A 19,296-nucleotide genomic window follows, 5' to 3' on the forward strand; every position below is an offset into this window, starting at 1 on the left:
GGACTTGTACCAGGAGCTTGTAGTCCAACAGTTAGGGGTGTTACCCACTGCGCCACAAGGCCTCTTGTGCCTGTAGGCAATAGAATCTAGCTTTTAACTCCTGATGTGAAACCAAGCACTTGATTTCTCTGCTACAGAATGTCGAGAGGCACACTTTTGTATTATGTACATAATATATACATGGTTTTTTCCAATTAAGGGACAATTTAGCACGGCCAATTCACATACCAGGCACATCTTTGGGTTGTGGGTGTGAGATCCACGCAGAAACGGAGAGAATGTGGAAACCACATGGACAGTGACCCAGGGCCGGGATCAAAACCGGGTCCTCGGTGCCGTGATGCAGCAGTGCTAACCATTGCACCACCGTGCTGCCTTTATGTACATAATATGGGTTCTTTATTCTGGAGTTTAGGGCCTTAGTTTGGGTAGACCATCATGTTAGAATTCTTACTGCCAAAGTGAACAATAGAACTGAAGCATAGGCTTCATAAGCTAATAATTTTTACGTTCAGAGGCACACGTTACATATGATGCATCCCTCACCAACAGCACCTCTTTTAATCTGCTCCTGGCTGTGTAGCACAGGAGAGGCCCTAATTAAGACAACTAAACACCCCGTTGATATACAATTAGTGAGTCAGTACAACAGGATGAATCACCACAAGTGGTTGAAATGTCTTCCAATGTTTTCAGGTGCATCTGTGCTGCCTAAAATCTAAACAGATATCAAGGTGCAATGGTCGTCTGAATAAGATATTCATGTCCTCTAACATGTACCCTCACATGTCTCTTCAGGCTTTTCAAGATGGAATAACAGACAAAATAATGAACGCACTGTGCTTTACCACATCAGTGGCTTACTTTACTTAACTGGAGCATAATAACTCCTATCTTCTATCTTCTCGTATTCTTCCCTGTCTGGTCAAAGCTTGTCCTCTTAGCTTTTGCTTTAAACCTGACTCGGCAGCCTTTGTGGAGCTGGCTAACTGCCCGTGTTTCTGTTTTCGTCAACCTCCATCACACATTCAAAAGAAGAACGTCTGTAAGGCTGTGTTCCTGCCCTCGCATGCCTGGGACCAAAGACTTCCAATACAATGTGTGGGCGATTTTACCAATTACGGAGACTGGTGAGTGAATTGCTTCTCAGTTGTGATCTCTGGGGAAGCAATATCCGGCTGCAATTGCCTGCTAGGTCAGTCATAGAAAAACAATCTACGATTCTTCTTGGGGAGCAGTCAATCATGTTACAATCAGAAATGCACCAATAGTGTGAGGAAATACTTTTCCCATACAAAGAGTGGTTGGAGTCAGGAATGTGCTCACTGAGACTATGGTGGATGTGCTGGCCTTGGAGAGGGTCCAGAGGAAGTTCACAAGAATGATCCCTAAATGAAGGACTGGCTATATGAGGAGCAGTTGAGGACTCTGTGTCTGTACTCGATGGAATTTAGAAGGATGAGGGGGGATCTCATTCAATCTTACAGGATACCGAGAGGCCTGGATAGACTGAATGTGGAGAGGATGTTTCAACTAGTAGAAGAGAATAGAACACGAAGGCACAGCCTTAGACTGAAGGGAGGATCCTTTAAACAGAGATGAGGAGGAATTTCTTCAGCCAGAGGGTGGTGAATCTGTGGAACTCCTCCTGAGCTGTGACAATTATATAATTGTGAATAGCTTGTTAGTATTTAATCAAACGTATCCATATTTTGCCACCCGCTGTCTTAGAACTTATGCAAATACAATTTGTAAGAACAACCTTTAATTCCACCCAAATCCTTTCCTGTCCAAAAATAGCATTTCATAGAATTTACAGTGCAGAAGGAGGCCATTCAGCCCATCGAGTCTGCACCGGCTCTTCGAAAGAGCACCCTACCCAAGGTCAACAACTCCACCCTATCCCCATAACCCAGTAACCCCACCCAACACTAAGGGCAATTTATCATGGCCAATCCACCTAACCTGCACATCTTTGGAATGTGGGAGGAAACCGGAGCACCCGGAGGAAACCCACGCACACACGGGGAGGATGTGCAGACTCCGCACAGACAGTGACCCAAGCCGGAATCGAACCTGGGACCCTGGAGCTGTGAAGCGATTGTGCTATCCACAATGCTACCGGGCTGCCCAAATTTATTCATAACATTTCTAAAAGTGCATTTCAAAACTTTTCGACTTAATAATTACAAAAGGTGCCACAAAATTCAACCTCTCTCCATGCAGTGTGTTCCACTCTGAGGTGTCTCTATCCAATTGCAATTCTACAAAACAAATCCTTTCTGTGGAAATATGTTCATAAAATCCAGATCCGTGGACACCCATTCACTTGTACACTCACCAGGGAGGCTGCATGGACCCACTTAAGTGAGGGTGTTCCCCATTAAGCCATTGTAACCGGGGTGAGGGGGTCCAATCTCACAAATTCACCTACTGAAACTCGAGCAGTTTGCGATTTCCTCATACTTGCCGAATATTTCTCGCGGCAGGAGAAACAATTTGCTCTTCATCTTTTCAAATAAGCCTGACTGTGGCACAATCTATTCGACTGCTGAAATAGGCTTCAAAAATACAATCACAGCCGAGTTATGTGATTTATGAAGGAGTTCAGCGCAAGCCGCTCATGATGTATTTGATCCTGGGTTGTAAGCGAGAACACTATCCTTAATTCTGAACTGTAGCTACAATGAGAAGGCAGCTGTAGCTGCAGGTGATTTCTGGGTTTAACTCATTGATTCAGCAACTACAATATATAATGTCTGCAACAGATGGTATATTGATACAGGAGTTCTTTAAAAAATGGTTTACTAGTAACCCTGACTGAATAAAACTCTTGAGCAAACCATACTCCACAGGCAGTGTGAACCAAGATAATTTTTGCGCGAGGAAAATAGGAATAGAGATCCAGTATCTTGCCATTCAGCCCCTCTCGCCTATTCCAACCATTCAGTCATTTCATGGCTGATATTAACTACATCCACCATCCCCCCACCCTGAATCCGTAACCAGTAATGCCAGTGCCTTCCAAACATCTATCATTTTTGGATTTGAATTTTTAATTGATACCCAGGGGAGTGGTTTCCAGATTGTCATTATCCTGTGTGTGTTTCCCGTCATTACCCCTTTCCCATTTGAATGAGTTTGCGATCCATAATCATCTTTCATGGCATCAAATATGGCACAGAGCTTTGCCCCTATCTGCATCATATGTCCTTTCAGGTGATACATTAAATGGTGGTCCGGTCATCCCTGTCAGCTGGATGTAAAAGTATCTCAGTACTATTTTTTTTTTAAAAGTAGGCACATAGTCGTCCATCTCCTGATTGATATTTATCCCTCCCCCAACATAATCAAAAACATATTTTTTTTTTTTCCAATTATGGGCAATTTAGCACGGCCAATCCACCTACCCTGCACATCTTTGAGTTGTGGGGGGTGAGATCCACGCAGACACGGGGAGAATGTGCAAACTCCACACGGACAGTGACCAGGGCCAACATTGAACCCGGGACCTCAGCGGCGTGAGGCAGCAGTGCTAACCACTGCGTCACCCTGCCGCACCACCATCCAATTAGATGGCCTGGTTATCATCTCTTTGTTGTTTGTGGAAGCTTGCTGCATGCAAATCGTTTGTCATTTTTCCTACATTAATAAATGAAATGTGACTGTCTACTTTCTCTTGTTGAGTCAATGAGAGAAACCGACAGGAAATGGTGCGACGACCATTGAAACGTACATGGGATCACAGAGCCGAGGCAGGAAAGTGTCGGGTGGAAACACTCACTCATGGCAGAGAGCTGGCCAGCAACAGGAGAGATGGTTATGCAATTGAAAAAATCAGTGCACTCTTGAGACTTATGTCCTCTCTGGTGTTGTCGAGTTTATTTAAAGGCAGAGAGAAAGTGGCTGTTACCTAGAATTCCTTCCTTAGCCCTTTCAGGAATTGGATGTGTGCATATGCAGTATTGTTAACCATAACACTGCTCGAAGTGAATTCTCCACCATGTCCCTCACCCATTCTGCCCCCAACCAGTGGCATTAAATGATGCCCCTCTTCCTTTATAAATATTGCGGAACCTCAATTAAATCATACCCTCTCCCCTTATAAACATTATAACGCCTTAATTAAATCATACCCTCTCCCCTTATAAACATTATAATACCTCAATTAAATCATACCCTCTCCCCTTATAAACATTATAACGCCTTAATTAAATCACACCCTCTCCCCTTATAAACATTATAACGTCTCAATTAAATCATACCTTTTCCCCTTCTCACTATTAAAATGCCTCAATTAAATCATATCCTCGACCCTTATAACTATTACGATGCCGAAATTAAATCATACCCTCTCCCCTTATAAGAATTGCGACACCTCTCGCTCTCTCTCTCTCCCTTTACCATATTTTCTTTTTTAACTTTTCCAATTAAGGAGCAATTTAGCGTGGCCAATCCACCTACCCTGCACATTCATAGTATCCCTAGTATAGAAGGAAGCCATTTGACCTTGGGTCGAGCGCTCTTTACAAGAGTCGGTGCAGACTTGATGGGCCGAATGGCCTCCTTCTGCACTGTAAATTCTATGATAATCTACGAATACCTAGGTCCACTCCCCATCCTATCCCCGTAACCCAACTTAACCTGTTTTGGACACTAGGAGCAATTTAGTGTGGCCAATCCACCTGCACTGCATATCTTTGGGTCTGTGGGGGTGAGCCCCACGCAGACACGGGGAGAGTGTGCAAACTCCACCTGGGCAGTGTCCCGGGGCCGGGATCGAACCTGGCCCTCGGCAGCTTGAGGCAGCAGTGCTAACCACCACCACCCTCTCTCCCTTCATAACCGTTGCGACACCTCTTCTTTAAATACCTGCCATCAGGCAACACAACGCACTTCAGCTATTTTCGCTGTAATTCCCCAAGTTTCATTTTTGATGCACCTGCCTGAAATAAGTCAGGCCCCTTTATTCAGCGACTATCTCCATTTATATAAAGTATAAAGCTGCTCGTTTGACCAACATACCATCAACATAAAAGTAGCTGTCAGTGTGAAATTGAGCAAAATAGTAATATGTAGCAGTAAAGGCAGCAACGCAAGCAGTAACGCAAGTACAAAGCGTATTATGGCAGTAGTAATAATGCACATGTTTGAAACAGGAAGGTAAGGGCAGCACGGTGGCACAGTGCCCACGGCACTAAGGACCCGGGTTTGAATCCAAGCCCTGGGTTACTGTCCATGTGGAGTTTGCACATTCTCCCGGTGTCCGCATGGGTTTCACACCACAACCCAAAGATGTGCTGGTTAGGTGGATTGGCCTTGCTAAATTACCCCTTATTTGGAAAAAAATTATTGCGTACTCTAAATTTATTTAAAAATGAAAAGAAAGAGGAAGGTAATGGAGGTGGAACAGGGACATCAGTGAGCTGAGTTGTGAAGCAATGCACGGAGCAGCTTTGGTCATCAATTCGATGCACAAATGAGTTCAAGGGTCATCGGGAACCCCAGAAAGATTAATAGGAAAGGTATTTCACCAATAGACAGTGAGTGATGGTCTGAGGTCATCTTGCTTCACCTTATGGACACCTTTGTGTGGCTCATCACTAAACTGCATCGTCACTGGCAGGAGTCATTTTCCGGGAATGGAAAAGGCCCTGTTATGTTGCCCAAGTCTGAAAGACATTCTCGAAATGGAGGTCAGTGTGGAGTTTGTACGTTCTCCCAGTGTCTACGTGGGTTTCCTCCGGATGCTGTGGCTTCCTCCCGCAGTCCAAAGATGCGCAGGTTAGATGGATTGGCCATACTAAATTGCCCCTTGTGTCCAAAAAGGTTAATTGGGGGCACTGGTTTATGGGGATAGGGTGGGGGTGTGGGTTTAGCTAGGGTGCTCTTTCAGAGGGTCGGTGCAGACCCAATGGGCCGAATGGCTTCCTTCTGCACTGTAATGATTCTTCTATTCCATACAGTCTACTGTTTTGCATTTGACCAGTGTGTAATGATCTAAAATTCCATTGCTTTTTTTTGGATCTTCTCATCATATTTTTTCCGTAAATAAATTTGGAGTACCCAATTATTATTATTCCAATTAAGGAGCAATTTAACGTGGCCAATCCACCTAACCTACACATCTTTGTGTTGCGGGGGTGAAACCCACGCAGGAACTGGGAGAATGTGCAAACTCCAGACGGACAGTGACCCAGAGCCAGGATTCGAACCCGGCGCCGTGAGGCTGCAGTGCTAACCACTGTGCCACGTGCCGCCTTCGTATCATATTTGAATAATTTATCTATTCAGATTCCCAATCCTTTTTGGTTTGCCACTGGTTTCCAGTTTGTCACCATCTGGAAAGTCCCCTGTTTTTTCCATTTTTAATTCTAAAATGGATGACCTCACAATTTGCCCTTGCACTATTATATCATTGTCATTCTAAGCCTCTGCCTACACTGCTTACCTACCTTTTCGGCCATCAGAACATTTGGCTATGCGGCATCCTATCCTATCACTTAGATTTTTAATGCATCACCATGGGCACGGACCACCTGCACCCCAACAACAGACTATCTAATGGCGCTAATTGGTCAGCTGTTTAGGGAGGTAATCAGAAATTAATCTCACCAATTGGGAGCAGTCTCAGACATTGACCAAACTATAATTTGACCATCGGCGTTCCAATTAGCACGGAAATATTGTGATTGCTGAATTGTCTTTATAACCTCCACTATTCAATTGCTAGAGAATCCTGTCCACAACTATTTTATATCTCCATATTATTTGTACATGTAAATGTTTAAGTGGGGATAATTAGTGCCTGTAAACAAACAGTAGTCTGTTCGCAGACAAAAAGCAATGTCTTTTTTTTTTAATTCTGGGCCAGCATTTATTGCCCATGAGGGGATATTTAAGAGTTGACCATATGCTGTGTAGACTAGACCAGGTAAGGATGGCAGATTTCCTTCCCTAAAGAGCATTAGTGAACCAGATGAGTTTTTACGCCAATCGACAATGGTTTCATGGTCATCATTAGGGTTTTGGGGGCAGCACGGTGGTGCAGTGGTTAGCACTGCTGCCTCACGGCGCCGAGGACCCGGGTTCGATCCCAGCTCCGGGTCACTATCTGTGTGGAGTTTGCACATTCTCCCCGTGTGTCTGCGTGGGTCTCACCCCCAGAAACCCAAAGATGTGCAGGGTAGGTAGATTGGTCACACTAAATTGCCCCTTAATTTTTAAAAAAAGAATTGGATATTTTAAATTTAAAAAAAGATTTCAATTCCATGTTGGGATTCGAACCTGGATTCCCAGAGCAATACCTTGGGTCTTTGGAACACTAGTCCAGTGATAATATCATTACACCACTGCCTCTGACTTGTCCCAAGATGATTTGAAATAATCTATTCATTCCATTGGTAGATGTGTGTACTCCGAGTAGAGTAGACGGTTGGTGAGGTGAACTCATGCTCAATCCAAACTGGTTGATGCAAGACAACTCGATGACCTAAACTTAAGTCATCATTCAATTCTAGACTTAACGTTGGGCAATAAACATTCAAACGGTGCATTAGTGATGAGCTACACGGAGGGAGGTAAGGAGTTGGCTGGTTCCCTTGACGTATTGGGTGTTGAAACCCAACAGATTTTGCTGCCTGACCACCATCACATAATTCATGTCTGCTGACGTGGGCAGGTCTGGGGACAGAAAGAAAAAAATCCTTAAAAATGCATTGCCCATTATTTTGCTTTCTGCAAGGGGTCTTCCCAACTCCAATAATCCAGAGATGTACAAGGAAAAAAACAAGTGATCCCATGGTGCTAAGCTGAAGATACATGGGCAGTGGGGTTGTCACCCCGGGCACTAGCTGATATACATCCGGGAATTGCAGCTCCGATAGGATATTTTAATTATTCCCAGCATTTACTGGGAGCCACGTTGTGTGTGGAATTCTAGTCAGGGCCAGAGATTGTCACTCGTGAGAGAATAATAGTCTCAACAAAAGAATGACAGCTTCTTTCTGTTCCCTCCAGATTTAATTTCTCTTTATGAAGAGGGGGTGGAAGAATTAACTTTAACAGAATTAACAGGCAACGGGTACAGATTGTATGAGAATGTGAAAAGCTCGCCACTCCAGGATTAGGAAGATTGGAATGTAGAACAGAAGTAAACTATTCTTCCTCATTCTGCTATGCCATTTAGTGAGATCATGGCTGGTCTGTATTTTAACTCCATCTACTCATCTTTGTTTTATAATCTTTAAAACACTTACTAAACAAAAAGCTATCAGTTTCAGTTTGGAAATTTCCTTTAAACCCCCAGTTTGGGATGGGACGGTGATGCAGTGGTTAGCACTGCTGCCTCACGGCACTGAGGACCCAGGTTCGATCCCGGCCCGGGGTCACTGTCTGTGTGGAGTTTGCACATTGTCCCCGTGTCTGAGTGGGTCTCGCCCTCACAACCCAAAGATGTGCAGGGAAGATGGATTGGCCTTGCTAAATTGCCCCTTAATTGAGATTAAATCATTGGGATAATTTTTTTAAAAACAGCTTTTAACAATTGTTTGTCCACCAATCCTTGCCCGAAGCTAGGGGGATTCTGGACTTTGATCTTTATGACACTGTCAGAGATCCTGGGGGGTGGGGGTGTTGAGGATGGCACCGTGTCCATCAGTGGAGATCTTCGACATTTTGGAGCTGCCGGAGCTACTGGAGGGGAGGAGGGCCAATGCCGTGGCCTTTGCCGCTCTAATTGTTCGGAGGTGAATCCTATTGGGTTGGAGTTGGCGAGGGGTTCTGCGGCTGGAAAGGTTTGAGAAAGCCTGGATTAACTGGTCGCTGGTTACACAAAGTGTGTAGTGTCACGGAGTGTTTCCAGGTATTGTCTCAAAGTTTACTGTCATCAATATATTGGTATGTAAGTGTGTATATTTTACTCTTTAGGTGAGTGAGTCCATTTGAAACACCCCAGCATCAAAGCCATTTGTACTTAGAAGGAAAAGTTAGTTTATTTTACACTCTTGCTCTGGAGCTGGCAAAGGAAGCTGTGACACACACATGTGCACATGCACACATGCACACATGTGCACATGCACACACACAATGTGCACATGCACACACACACACACACGTGCACATGCACACACACACACATATGCACACATGTGCACATGCACACACACATGCACACGCACACATGCATTCACATACATACACATGTGGAGGCACAAGCACATATGCGCACACGCAGACACGCTCATTCATGCACACACATGCATGCATGCACATACACCTATGCGCACACATGCACAAATTAATTACAGGTGAAGGTAAAAACAGTGCTTATAAAATATGAAACCAACCTCTGCCTATATTGTTCGTCTGGCATTTTCAAGTTGAGATTTTTTTTTTTTTAATTCTTCCACAGGCCAACATTTTCATTGCCCATCCCTAATTGTCCTTGAGAAGTGAAAGTTTGGAATTATAGGATTATCCGAACAGCTGCAAGCCTGTGAATCGGCCAGCAGAGCTAATTAAATTCTGTGGCCTATTAAGCATCTGTGTCAAGTCTCATATGAAATTCTTTGAATCCGATTTTCTGTCCTTTGAACCACATCACCCGCCTCTCCCCCCTCCTCTCAAATTGATCGCCTGTATCTCTTCCCCCGCCCCCCGCCTTTCCCAGTCCCTTGGCCATATTGTGCCTTATTTCATTTCACCAGAGATGGTCACCCTGGCTTGTCGGATTCCTCTCTCTCCCTGGTGCAAGCAGTCAGCTTCTGCCGCTCTGAAGATGCCTGGGATTCTCGGCAGCGTGCCCTGCCTGTTCAGCATTCTTGGCAGGCAAGCCAAGATGGCCCCTGCAGCAAAATGCCAATTCATGTTCCAAATGAGGCAAGTGATAATCTGATTTACAGTTTGGGGATTCCAAATGCCTCTCCAGTCGGAGTTCATTACTCTGCTCTTCTTTGAATAGTGTTGGCCATGGGTCAGTGGTCTACACATTCATTTGTACTCCCTTGGAACCTTCCAAAAGCTTCACAAACTCTGTTGTTGGAAAAGGTCAGGTGAGACCTGGATTCCAATTTGAAAGGAAATACAGCTTTTAAAAATTTACAATGTCCTCATGTCTGCTCGACATGGCAGTAGGATTTAAAAGTGCACACAGCGGCCGTCGGGTTTGACTACAAAATGCGCTGAAAACATTGTTCGTTGGTTGCAAAGCACTTTGGAATAACTCGAGGTGTGAAAGGTGTTGTGAAGGTTGTCAGGTGTTTTCAGGAGAGGTTAGGAGGCTTGTAGGGTTGAACCCATTATTGTTAACCCATAACTCTGGACATCTCGCAGGTGCGGTCACACATGTGTGCCGCCTCATTCTAGGTCTAGGGCGGCATTTTCTAACCAATCTGGTGTTGGCTTCAGACTGAAAACCGACGAGATTCTATGCCGATGCACAGCCAAGTTGTCATTCCAGATATTCTGGCACTCAATGCACAGAGAATCTGGGCACCCAGGGGCTATACCTACCTTCTTTTAATATAAATTTAGAGTACACAATTCATTTCTTCCAATTTAGCGTGGCCAATCCACCTACCCTACACATCTTTGGGTTGTGGGGGTGAAACCCACGCACACACGGGGAGAATGTGCAAACTCCACACGGACAGTGACCCAGAGTTGGGATCGAACCTAGGACCTCGGCGCCGTGAGGCGGGAGTGCTAACCACTGTCCCACCGTGCTGCCGGCTATACCTACCTGAGCTCCCCCAGCGACCTCATCGCAATTTTTTCTTTTTTTTTTTAAACACCAGTAGTGACTAGCACTGGTGTGACATCTTGGGGTTGGGGGAGGAGGGGGGGTGAGATACAGAGAAGACCGAAGTAGCAACGTTAAGCCTGCTAATGATAGTGAAATATATTAGAATACAAGCTAATGAGGCTCAAATATATTATAATAGGCTAATGAGGCTCTTGATCTTCCTGGGCATGAACATGATCGTGCCATCGAAGGGGGTCTGGGAACATCCCGCTCGGAAATCCTCCCAGCACAAATCCCGTTTTTGGCCTGTTGCAATATTTGGCAGCCATTTCGGGAGTCACACCTAACTGTGGCCCAAGACTCTACGCCCAAGCAATGTCATCATCGTTACGTGGGCCGTACTTTTCTCCAGGCGCACATTAATCCTTGCTCTGCCGAGCACCTTCATCCTACAAAAGTTGCGATAAAAATGCCCAGGCTGTTCTCTTTCGATACAAGATCACCATTATCAAAAAGGTCTATGCATATAACCGGAGACTCCGCAAGAAGGTGCCACATCCTTACCCATTTGCTGTCCCCTTGCAAATAAGGGCCAGGCAGCCAAACCTGCTAAATCTGTTTGAGAAACGGTGTGGAAATGTAGGAAAAGTAAATTGTCACGCTGTTAGATATTTACATATGCACAGAGTGACTAAATTATAATTCAGTGATCCGGAAAATGTGGTTAACACCCAGTGTATTCAATTACCAGGTGCAAGAAAATTAGAATAGTAACATACAAGTAGGAATGTCATAGTATTATGACATTTTTATATCACAATATCTAATTATGATCGAGAACAGATGGGGCAGTTAGGATTAATATTGTTCTGTAACAGAGAGAAACTTTTCCTCTTTCGTGTCTGCTCCTCCCTTTGGTCCTCCTCAACGTGATTCGCGACCATGCCTCAGAGGGAGAATTGTCTCAAACGTCAATCCAGGGCTTAAGTCTAGGCTGGCACTTCAGTGTAGCGCTAAAGGAATGCCTCACTGCCAGAGGTACTGGGCGGGTTTCTCCGTTGGCTGGCCCCGAAATCGGGAAACACAATTGGGCAGAGAATAGGTTCCGATGCCAAAATTGCGACGGCCGCCAATTTTGACGACAAATCGCAATGCTCCAGCACCGCGACAGCCCGTCAATGTGGTCCGGAACGCACATTCAGTGGATGCCGTTTGCATATCAGTAGCGGGCCCGACCCGCTATTCTCCGGGGCCTCCACGATTCTCCGCCTCCAATGGGCCGGGTTCCCGTGGTTCATTTGTTCTTTTAGAAGTGGTGAAACTGACGTTGTGGCTGCTGAGGGAGAGAGCGGGTGTGTATGGGGGAAAGTGTCCAACATCGCCATAGTTTGCTATGGTCCGCTGGCCGGGAGGCTTCTGCCAGGGCCGGGTGGGAGCAGCGGGGGGGCGGGGGGGGGGGGGGGGGGGGGGGGGGGCGCCAGGAGGTGGGTTGTGGGGTCAGGGTGGACGGGCACACAGAACACCATTGCCACAGCTAGAAAGTCAGCCATTCAGCTGCGCACGCTGCTGACAGCCAACTTTGAACTTAGGGTCACGGGTTGTATGGGTGTCCCCCAAGCCACCCCCCCTTGGCACCCTCTGGCTCCAGCCCACCCATCAGCTGTATGGGCGTGCTCTTTTGCAACCAGTGCATTTGTTGGCTGGGATAATTGTGTGTGGGGACTGTAATGTATTGATGGAACCATCAATTCACCAGACACTTGCTTTCACATATGAACAGTGGTTTTAATCTACTTACTACAGAGCCAGCCTGTTACCCGTTGATGAACTCTCGATGAACTGCAGGCTGACTCTGGACAAGGGTATTTATACAGCAGCACAGGGGGGAGGAGTCGTGGGCGGAGCCAAGGATGGAGCCCTGTACAAACTCCTGAGCATTCCCAGAGCTACTCCCCCTAGTGGTCAGATAACGCTACTGCGCTTACAAAGGTATTGGTAAATACAGTGTGAATTACCAAGTTACATTCACCACATGTATATGTGCGGTTGCACCCCCCCTTATTCTTTTCGTTTGCAAATGCATAATACAGTGCCTCACTCACTCCAATCAGCTAGCATAATGAGTTCTACATTCAGTTACCCTGCTCTCCCAACATTAACCTTACACTAATCAACATGCTCAACTTCGCTTGTCTCCTACATCACTTTCAATTGGCAAATCTTAAAAGATGCGAGTTGCTGTGCACCTCGGTGTGGCTTACCTTGTGAATACAGCAGTATCTGCATCTCCAGGAGCACGCATGTGAAGAGCTGAACCAAGTTTTCCAAACCCAACAGTTCAAACGCTTCCCGCAGCGGAAAGTCAAACAGGGGCAACTCACTCAGCCCAGGCCGCTGGCAAATAACTGGGCCGTAGACCCCGGAGAATTTCAACGAGCGCCCAGGCGGGGGCAGGGGCACCTCGTAGAGGACATTGTGTATGTAGCTCTCCAGGGGGAGGGGCGGGGGCTGCAGGGAGCTCACCGCCTTGTGCAGCTGGAGCAGGAACTTACGGCAGGCCTGCATGAACGGCAGCGGGGTGATCAGGCAGATGCACTTCGACACGTACAGGGTGTCCCGGCTGATGTCGTAGGAGTTGTAGCGCTGCAGTTTCGCCAGCGAGGTGCTGTCCCCCTCGTCGATGCTGCTCGCCAACGAGTCCATGCTGCAGGACGACGAGGCGTAGACGCTGCTGTACTGCTCCACGTTGTGCATCTGGTAGAGGGTCTGCATGGCGCTGCAGATCTGCTTGCAGGTGACCTCCTCGTAGAAGGTGAGCACGAAGCCATAGGTACGCGAGCCATCTTCGCGGGTGATGATGAACGAATGGAACTGTGGATCTCGACTTTCCGCCTGCGTTCTGAAGGAAAGCCCTTTGGGCATGCAGAGCTGGGAGTGGGGAGGGAGGGGAAGACAAAATTATACACTTTAAATCTAAAGAACACACAAGTCTCAGCAAATAACAGAAATAATACATAACAAACTGAAAAGACCCAAGAGCGTTTCTTCACCCCTAGTAAGATGCGCAAAGTCAGTGACTTCACCCTGATGGAACCTGGCCCGGAATGACTCTATTTAACATGCTGACCATTGTCTGCATTGGTGGAGGTTGGGATGGGGCTTATAGTAGACGGTTGTACACAATGGCCGGAGTTCAGCTCTCATTGCGGTTATATTGAGTGGAAATGGCACTTGAGATGAAGATTCAAACTGTCAGACGCTGACTATGGTGGCACAGTCGTTAGCACTGTGACTTCACAGCGCCAGGGTCCCAGGTTCGATTGCCGGCTTGGGTCACTGTCCGTGCGGAGTCTGCACGTTCTCCCTGTGACTACGTGGGTTTCCTCCGGGTGCTCCGGTTTCCTCCCACAAGTCCCGAAAGATGTGCTTCTTAGGTGAATTGGACATTCTGAATTCTCCCTCCGTGTACCCGAACAGGCGCCGGAATGTGGCGACTAAGGGATTTTCACAGTAACTTAATTGCAGGGTTAATGTAAGCCTACTTGTGACACTAATAAAGATTATTATTACTAGACGCCAACATGACTTGTTTGATACAACCTTCATCTTTTAGAATGTGGCGAATTCAAGTCCCACCCCAGAGACTTGGGTACATTAACCAGACTGACAGTGCAGTGCAGCACGGGAGAGGGCCACACTGCTAAAGGTACTGTCATTTGGTTAAGGTCTTAAACTGAAGCCTCATTGGTCCTCTGAGGTTGACATTACAGATCCAATAGCACTATTTAAATGAGCAGAGATATTCTCCAGGTGTCCTGGCTGATATTTATCCCTCGTATGTGGCAGCACGATGGCACAGTGGGGAGCGCTGCTGCCTGACAGCTCCAGGGACCCCGGTTCTGTTTCGACCTTGGGTGACAGTGTGGAGTTTGCACGTTACCCCAGTGTCTGTGTGGGTTTCCTCCGGGTGCTCCGGTTTCCTCCCACAGTCCAAAAATGTGGTGAGGTGGACTGGCCGCGATAAATTGCCCCTTGGTGCCCAAGTATGTGCAAGTTCTTTGGGTTTTCCAAAAAAAAAATTTAGAGTACGTAATTGTTTTTCAATTAAGGGGCAATTTAGATGGCCTACCCTACACATCTTTGTGTTGTGGGGGTGAGACCCACGCAGACAAGGGGACAGGTTAGGTGGGGTTACAGGGATACAACAGGGGAGCGGGCCTAAGTAGGTGTTCTTTCAGAAGGTCATTGCAGACTCAATGGGCCAAATGGCCTCTTTCTGTACTGTAGGAATTCTACGTTCTATCCAAAAGCTAAGATTTTTTAAAAAATTTAGACTACACAATTTTTTTTCCCCAATTAAAGGGCAATTTAGCGTGGCCAATCCACCTACCCTGCATATCTTTGGGTTGTGGGGGTGAAACCCATGCAGACAAGGGGAGAATGTGCAAACTCCACACAGTCAGTGACCCAGAACCGGGGTCAAACCCGGATCCTCAGCGCCGTAGTCTGCAGTGCTAACCACTGTGCCATGTGCCGCCCTATCCAGAACCGAAGATGATCATCTGGGCATAATCTCATAATTGTTAGTGACAGTAGGCAAATTAATTGTACAGTTCTCTGCATCGTGACACTGCCAAAGTACTTCTGGCTGTGATGTATTTTGGGACAGCATGAAGTTAGAGTCAGAAGTTTCCAGCATAAATACAGGCCCTTTGGCCCAACTTGTCCATGCCACCCATTTTTTACCATTAAGCTAGTCCCAATTGCCTGCATTTGGCCCATAACCCTGTATAACCATCTTACCCATATAACTGTCTAAATGCTTTTTTGAAAGACAAAATTGTACCCGCCTCTACTACTGCATTTGACAGTTCATTCCAGACACTCACTCCGTGTGTGAAAAAATTGCCCCTCTGGACCCTTTTGTATCTCTCACTTTAAACCTATGCCCTCTAGGCATAGTGTTTGGTGCAGGGGCGGAGAATCAATGTTTATGCCTGAATCAGGCCCAACGCCACTCCCACGCATGAATTACGCGGCGAGGCTGGGAGGCTGTTGCCAGAGGCCCTCCCAGCGATACTCCAGTCCCGACCGGCCGATTTCCCAATGCCGTGGTTCTCATCACGTCTGGCCGGTCCGGACTCAGTCTGTGGCCACCCTGGTGTGGGGCGGGGCCTTATGGGCGCATGGGCGGCGATCGGGCGGGTCATATGGAGTGGCACAGGGCAGGTCGGTGGGACCTTGTTTGTTGGTCCAGGTCCGCCGGCTGAGTCTGCCATCGCGTTTGGCACAGCCGTTGGAGGCCGCCGCCCTGCGCATGTGCGCACTCGGAACAGGAAGTGTGGGGACTCGTATCCGCAGCTGCGTGAAGCTCCCAGGGTCTCTGCCAGCCCCCTGCAGCAAGTGAATTGATCTTTTTTTTTTCAGGAAATTCTGGAGTGAAATGCCAGTGTTTTTACGCCAGCGTGGGGAGATAGCGCCATTTTTGGAGAATCCAGCCCAGTAAGTGTCGGCATCATATTAACTGTGGTTTTCCCTCTCACTAGTTGACTGTGATGTCCAAGTCACAGCCCCAGCAGGATTGGATTGTCAATGAAACCTCGGCCCTTCTACTCTGCATGGCTTAATGCCCCTTCACTCAATTAGCACAACTTGTCTCAACATTGTCAGTGCCACGTTAGTGCCAATGGCTGACAATAAGTTACAATCATGTGGCATCATAAGTAACACTAACTGTGACAGACATTTTATATTATGCTGTTTGTCAAATGTGACTGGCAAGAAACAAGTTAAAATTGTACCGTGAAATATTAAAAATGATCAACTCACACAAAAGAGTCAAGTTGGTGACATTAAATCAAATGTACAAAGCGGAGATTAAAAAGGGACATTCAAGATGGATGCCACAACAGTAGGTGCCATCTGTGTCCGAGACTTTTTTTAAATTTTAGAGTACCCAATTAATTTTTTCCAATTATGGGGCAATTTAGCATGGCCAATCGACCTACCCTGCATATTTCTGGGTTGTGAGGCGAAACCCACGCAAACACGGGGAGAATGTGCAAACTCCACATGGGCAGTAAACCAGAGCCGTGATCGAACCTGGGACCTCGGCGCCATGAGGCAGCAGGGCTAACCCACTGCGCCACCATGCTGCCCTGTGTGTCCGAGACTTGGCCAAGAAGAAGCAACAACTTTGACTCCTCACTGGTCGACACAACGAAAAGTCAGTATTTTTCCAAAGTCGATGAGCTTGATGGCAGGAAACATGATGATTTCATGACACAACCAGCAATTATACCAGACGGCAGCATTTAACTATAGAGGGACAACTAAACAATCTCCAGCCTCCAAAATGCTTCACGGATCAGAAACAGTGCATTGTGTCTCGTGTCCACCTTTGTCTTAGGGGTTGCCATCTCGCTTCTGAGCCGTTGACCCTGGCTTCGAATCCCGGAACGCTTTGCACTCTCAGAGATACCGTCTCTTAGACGAGATGTTAAACTGCCCACTCCAGTGGGCATAGTGGATTCCGGGGTACTATTCAAAGAAGACAAGGGGGGCTCCTCCTGGCATCCTGGCCAAGCTGTATCCCTCAATTTAAAGCCAGGTCATTTATCGCATTGTTGTTTGTGGGAACATGCTGTGCACAAATTGGCAGAGGTATTTCCTAATAATAAATCAGTAAGCGACACGTCAAACGTTATTTCATTGGTCACAAGCTTCTTTAGGATGAAGTCATGAAGAGTAGTGTATAATTTAATATAAATTTAGAAGACCCAATTAATTTTTTTCCAATTAAGAGGCAATTTAGCGTGGCCAATCCACCTACCCTGCAAATCTTTTTGGGTTGTGGGGGTGAAACCCACGCAAACACGGGGAGAATGTGCAAACTCCACACGGACAGCGACACAGAGCCGGAATCGAACCTGGGACCTCAGCGCCGTGAGGCTGCAATGCTAACCCACTGCGCCACCGTGCTGCCCGAGTAGTATACAAATAAAGTCCTTTTCATTCCTTTTACAGTAAGAGCCAATAGAGAGTATATTGCTATCCTAATGGTACAGTTTTTCTTCCAGAGAAGACAGATTTTTCATTGCCAAATTATTTTTCTGGAGGTATGTACGACCCCTCCCTGTCTGTACAGTGTTCCTCAGATCAGCCTTTCCAAGGTTGCTGGTAAAGAGAAAAATAATCCCCCTCCTTCAGCAACAGTTCGGCCCCAATTAGCCAATCTACGCGAGAGGAAGAACAAACGAATGACACTGGAGGGGGAGATTCAAATTCAGATCGACACCTTCAACACTAATGAATTTAACATGATGGTTTCTTCGCCCAGGGGTTTATTGCAGCCCCTTCCCCCTCGTTGTGGGGAGGGGGAGCACGTTTATCATCATCATTTAGTTCCTTTCATTGCTTTCGAAACAGGCACCCTGGATTCGAACTAATTTGTGGACATCTCTCTGTATGAATCCTCTGGCGCTGCCGCGCCGTGACCAGGCACCAGGGGGCGGCAAAGTGCGGCCCTCTTGTTGCCTTTTATTTTTGCTTCCTGTCGTCAACAAGCTCCCTCTGCGGCCTGTCAGCCTGGCGTAGAAATGACTCATCGGAGGTCAGCAACCTGCGGCACACAAATGGGAACGTCGGCCGTGTCAGCCGGAAATAATTTCCTGCAGTTCTTCTACTTGGCACAGCCCACTGAAACAATGTGTATTTTCTGCCCAAAATCTGGCCCCTGTTATAACGGCTGTAGTTATAGAGACTGACTACACTGCTGTAAAACTTCTAATGTCCCGAACAAAGTATCTGTCTTCTCAATTGAAACAGAAAAGAATTAGTCATTTAGCCCAACAAAGTCATGATTTGGGTTGCCCGAGGGAGTGGGGAGTGGGGAATGGGGGGGGGGGGGGGGGGGGGGGGGGGAGAGAGGAGGGGAACTGGTAAGTGGTGATGGCGGGATGTGTCTAGTCACAGTGCTCCAGGTGTTGTGGGTGTGGGACAGGAAAGAGGGATAAGTTGGTCCCTCCTTGCCAAAGTTTTTGCATATGTGCTGGTTACAAACTTGCCAGTCTGGTTTCCCGCTCACCGGGATAGACGACGTTCTGAACTCCCAACTTCTACCTTGTTTTGGTGATGAGAATAGTGTTGGCAGGAAACCCTGGACACGATCCCTAGAAAAGCCCAAACACTCCCACCATTACTTTTGGGACTCTGACCCAATAATAGGCTAGTCTCCTGGGCAGAGGAGTCAAAAACCAGGGGGCATCGGTTCAAAGTAATTGGTAGGAGGATGAGGGGTTGGATTGAGGAGACATGTTTTTTCGCCCAGAGGGTGGTGGGGGATGGGAACTCACTGCCAATGGGAAATTCTCTCCCTAAACCTCATTCTGTCTTTTAGATGCTCCTGAAAACTTAAACCTCTGCCCGAACCTTTGGCCACCTGTCCTCATATCTCCTTAGGTAGTTTGGTGTCAAATTTTGCTTTATAGCATTCCTGTGAAGCCCGTTGTGATCACTGATGCTAAATGCGTTAAGTCCAAGTTGTTGTAACC

The 19,296-nt window shown here is 46.8% G+C and overlaps 1 protein-coding gene across 3 annotated transcripts in view; it reads right to left on the bottom strand.

Annotated features, from left to right (window-relative positions):
• Positions 1-19,296, bottom strand: part of LOC119955173 (DENN domain-containing protein 5B) — a 291,496-nt gene that overhangs the window by 118,294 nt on the left and 153,906 nt on the right. For all 3 annotated transcript variants that reach the window (XM_038781152.1, XM_038781150.1, XM_038781151.1), the window contains one exon: positions 13,006-13,672. In XM_038781152.1, coding sequence (XP_038637080.1) covers positions 13,006-13,672 — 667 coding nt within the window. The remainder of the gene's footprint in view (positions 1-13,005; positions 13,673-19,296) is intronic.

The sequence above is a fragment of the Scyliorhinus canicula genome, chromosome 20 (genome assembly GCF_902713615.1).
Source record: "Scyliorhinus canicula chromosome 20, sScyCan1.1, whole genome shotgun sequence".
Lineage (NCBI taxonomy): Eukaryota > Metazoa > Chordata > Chondrichthyes > Carcharhiniformes > Scyliorhinidae > Scyliorhinus > Scyliorhinus canicula.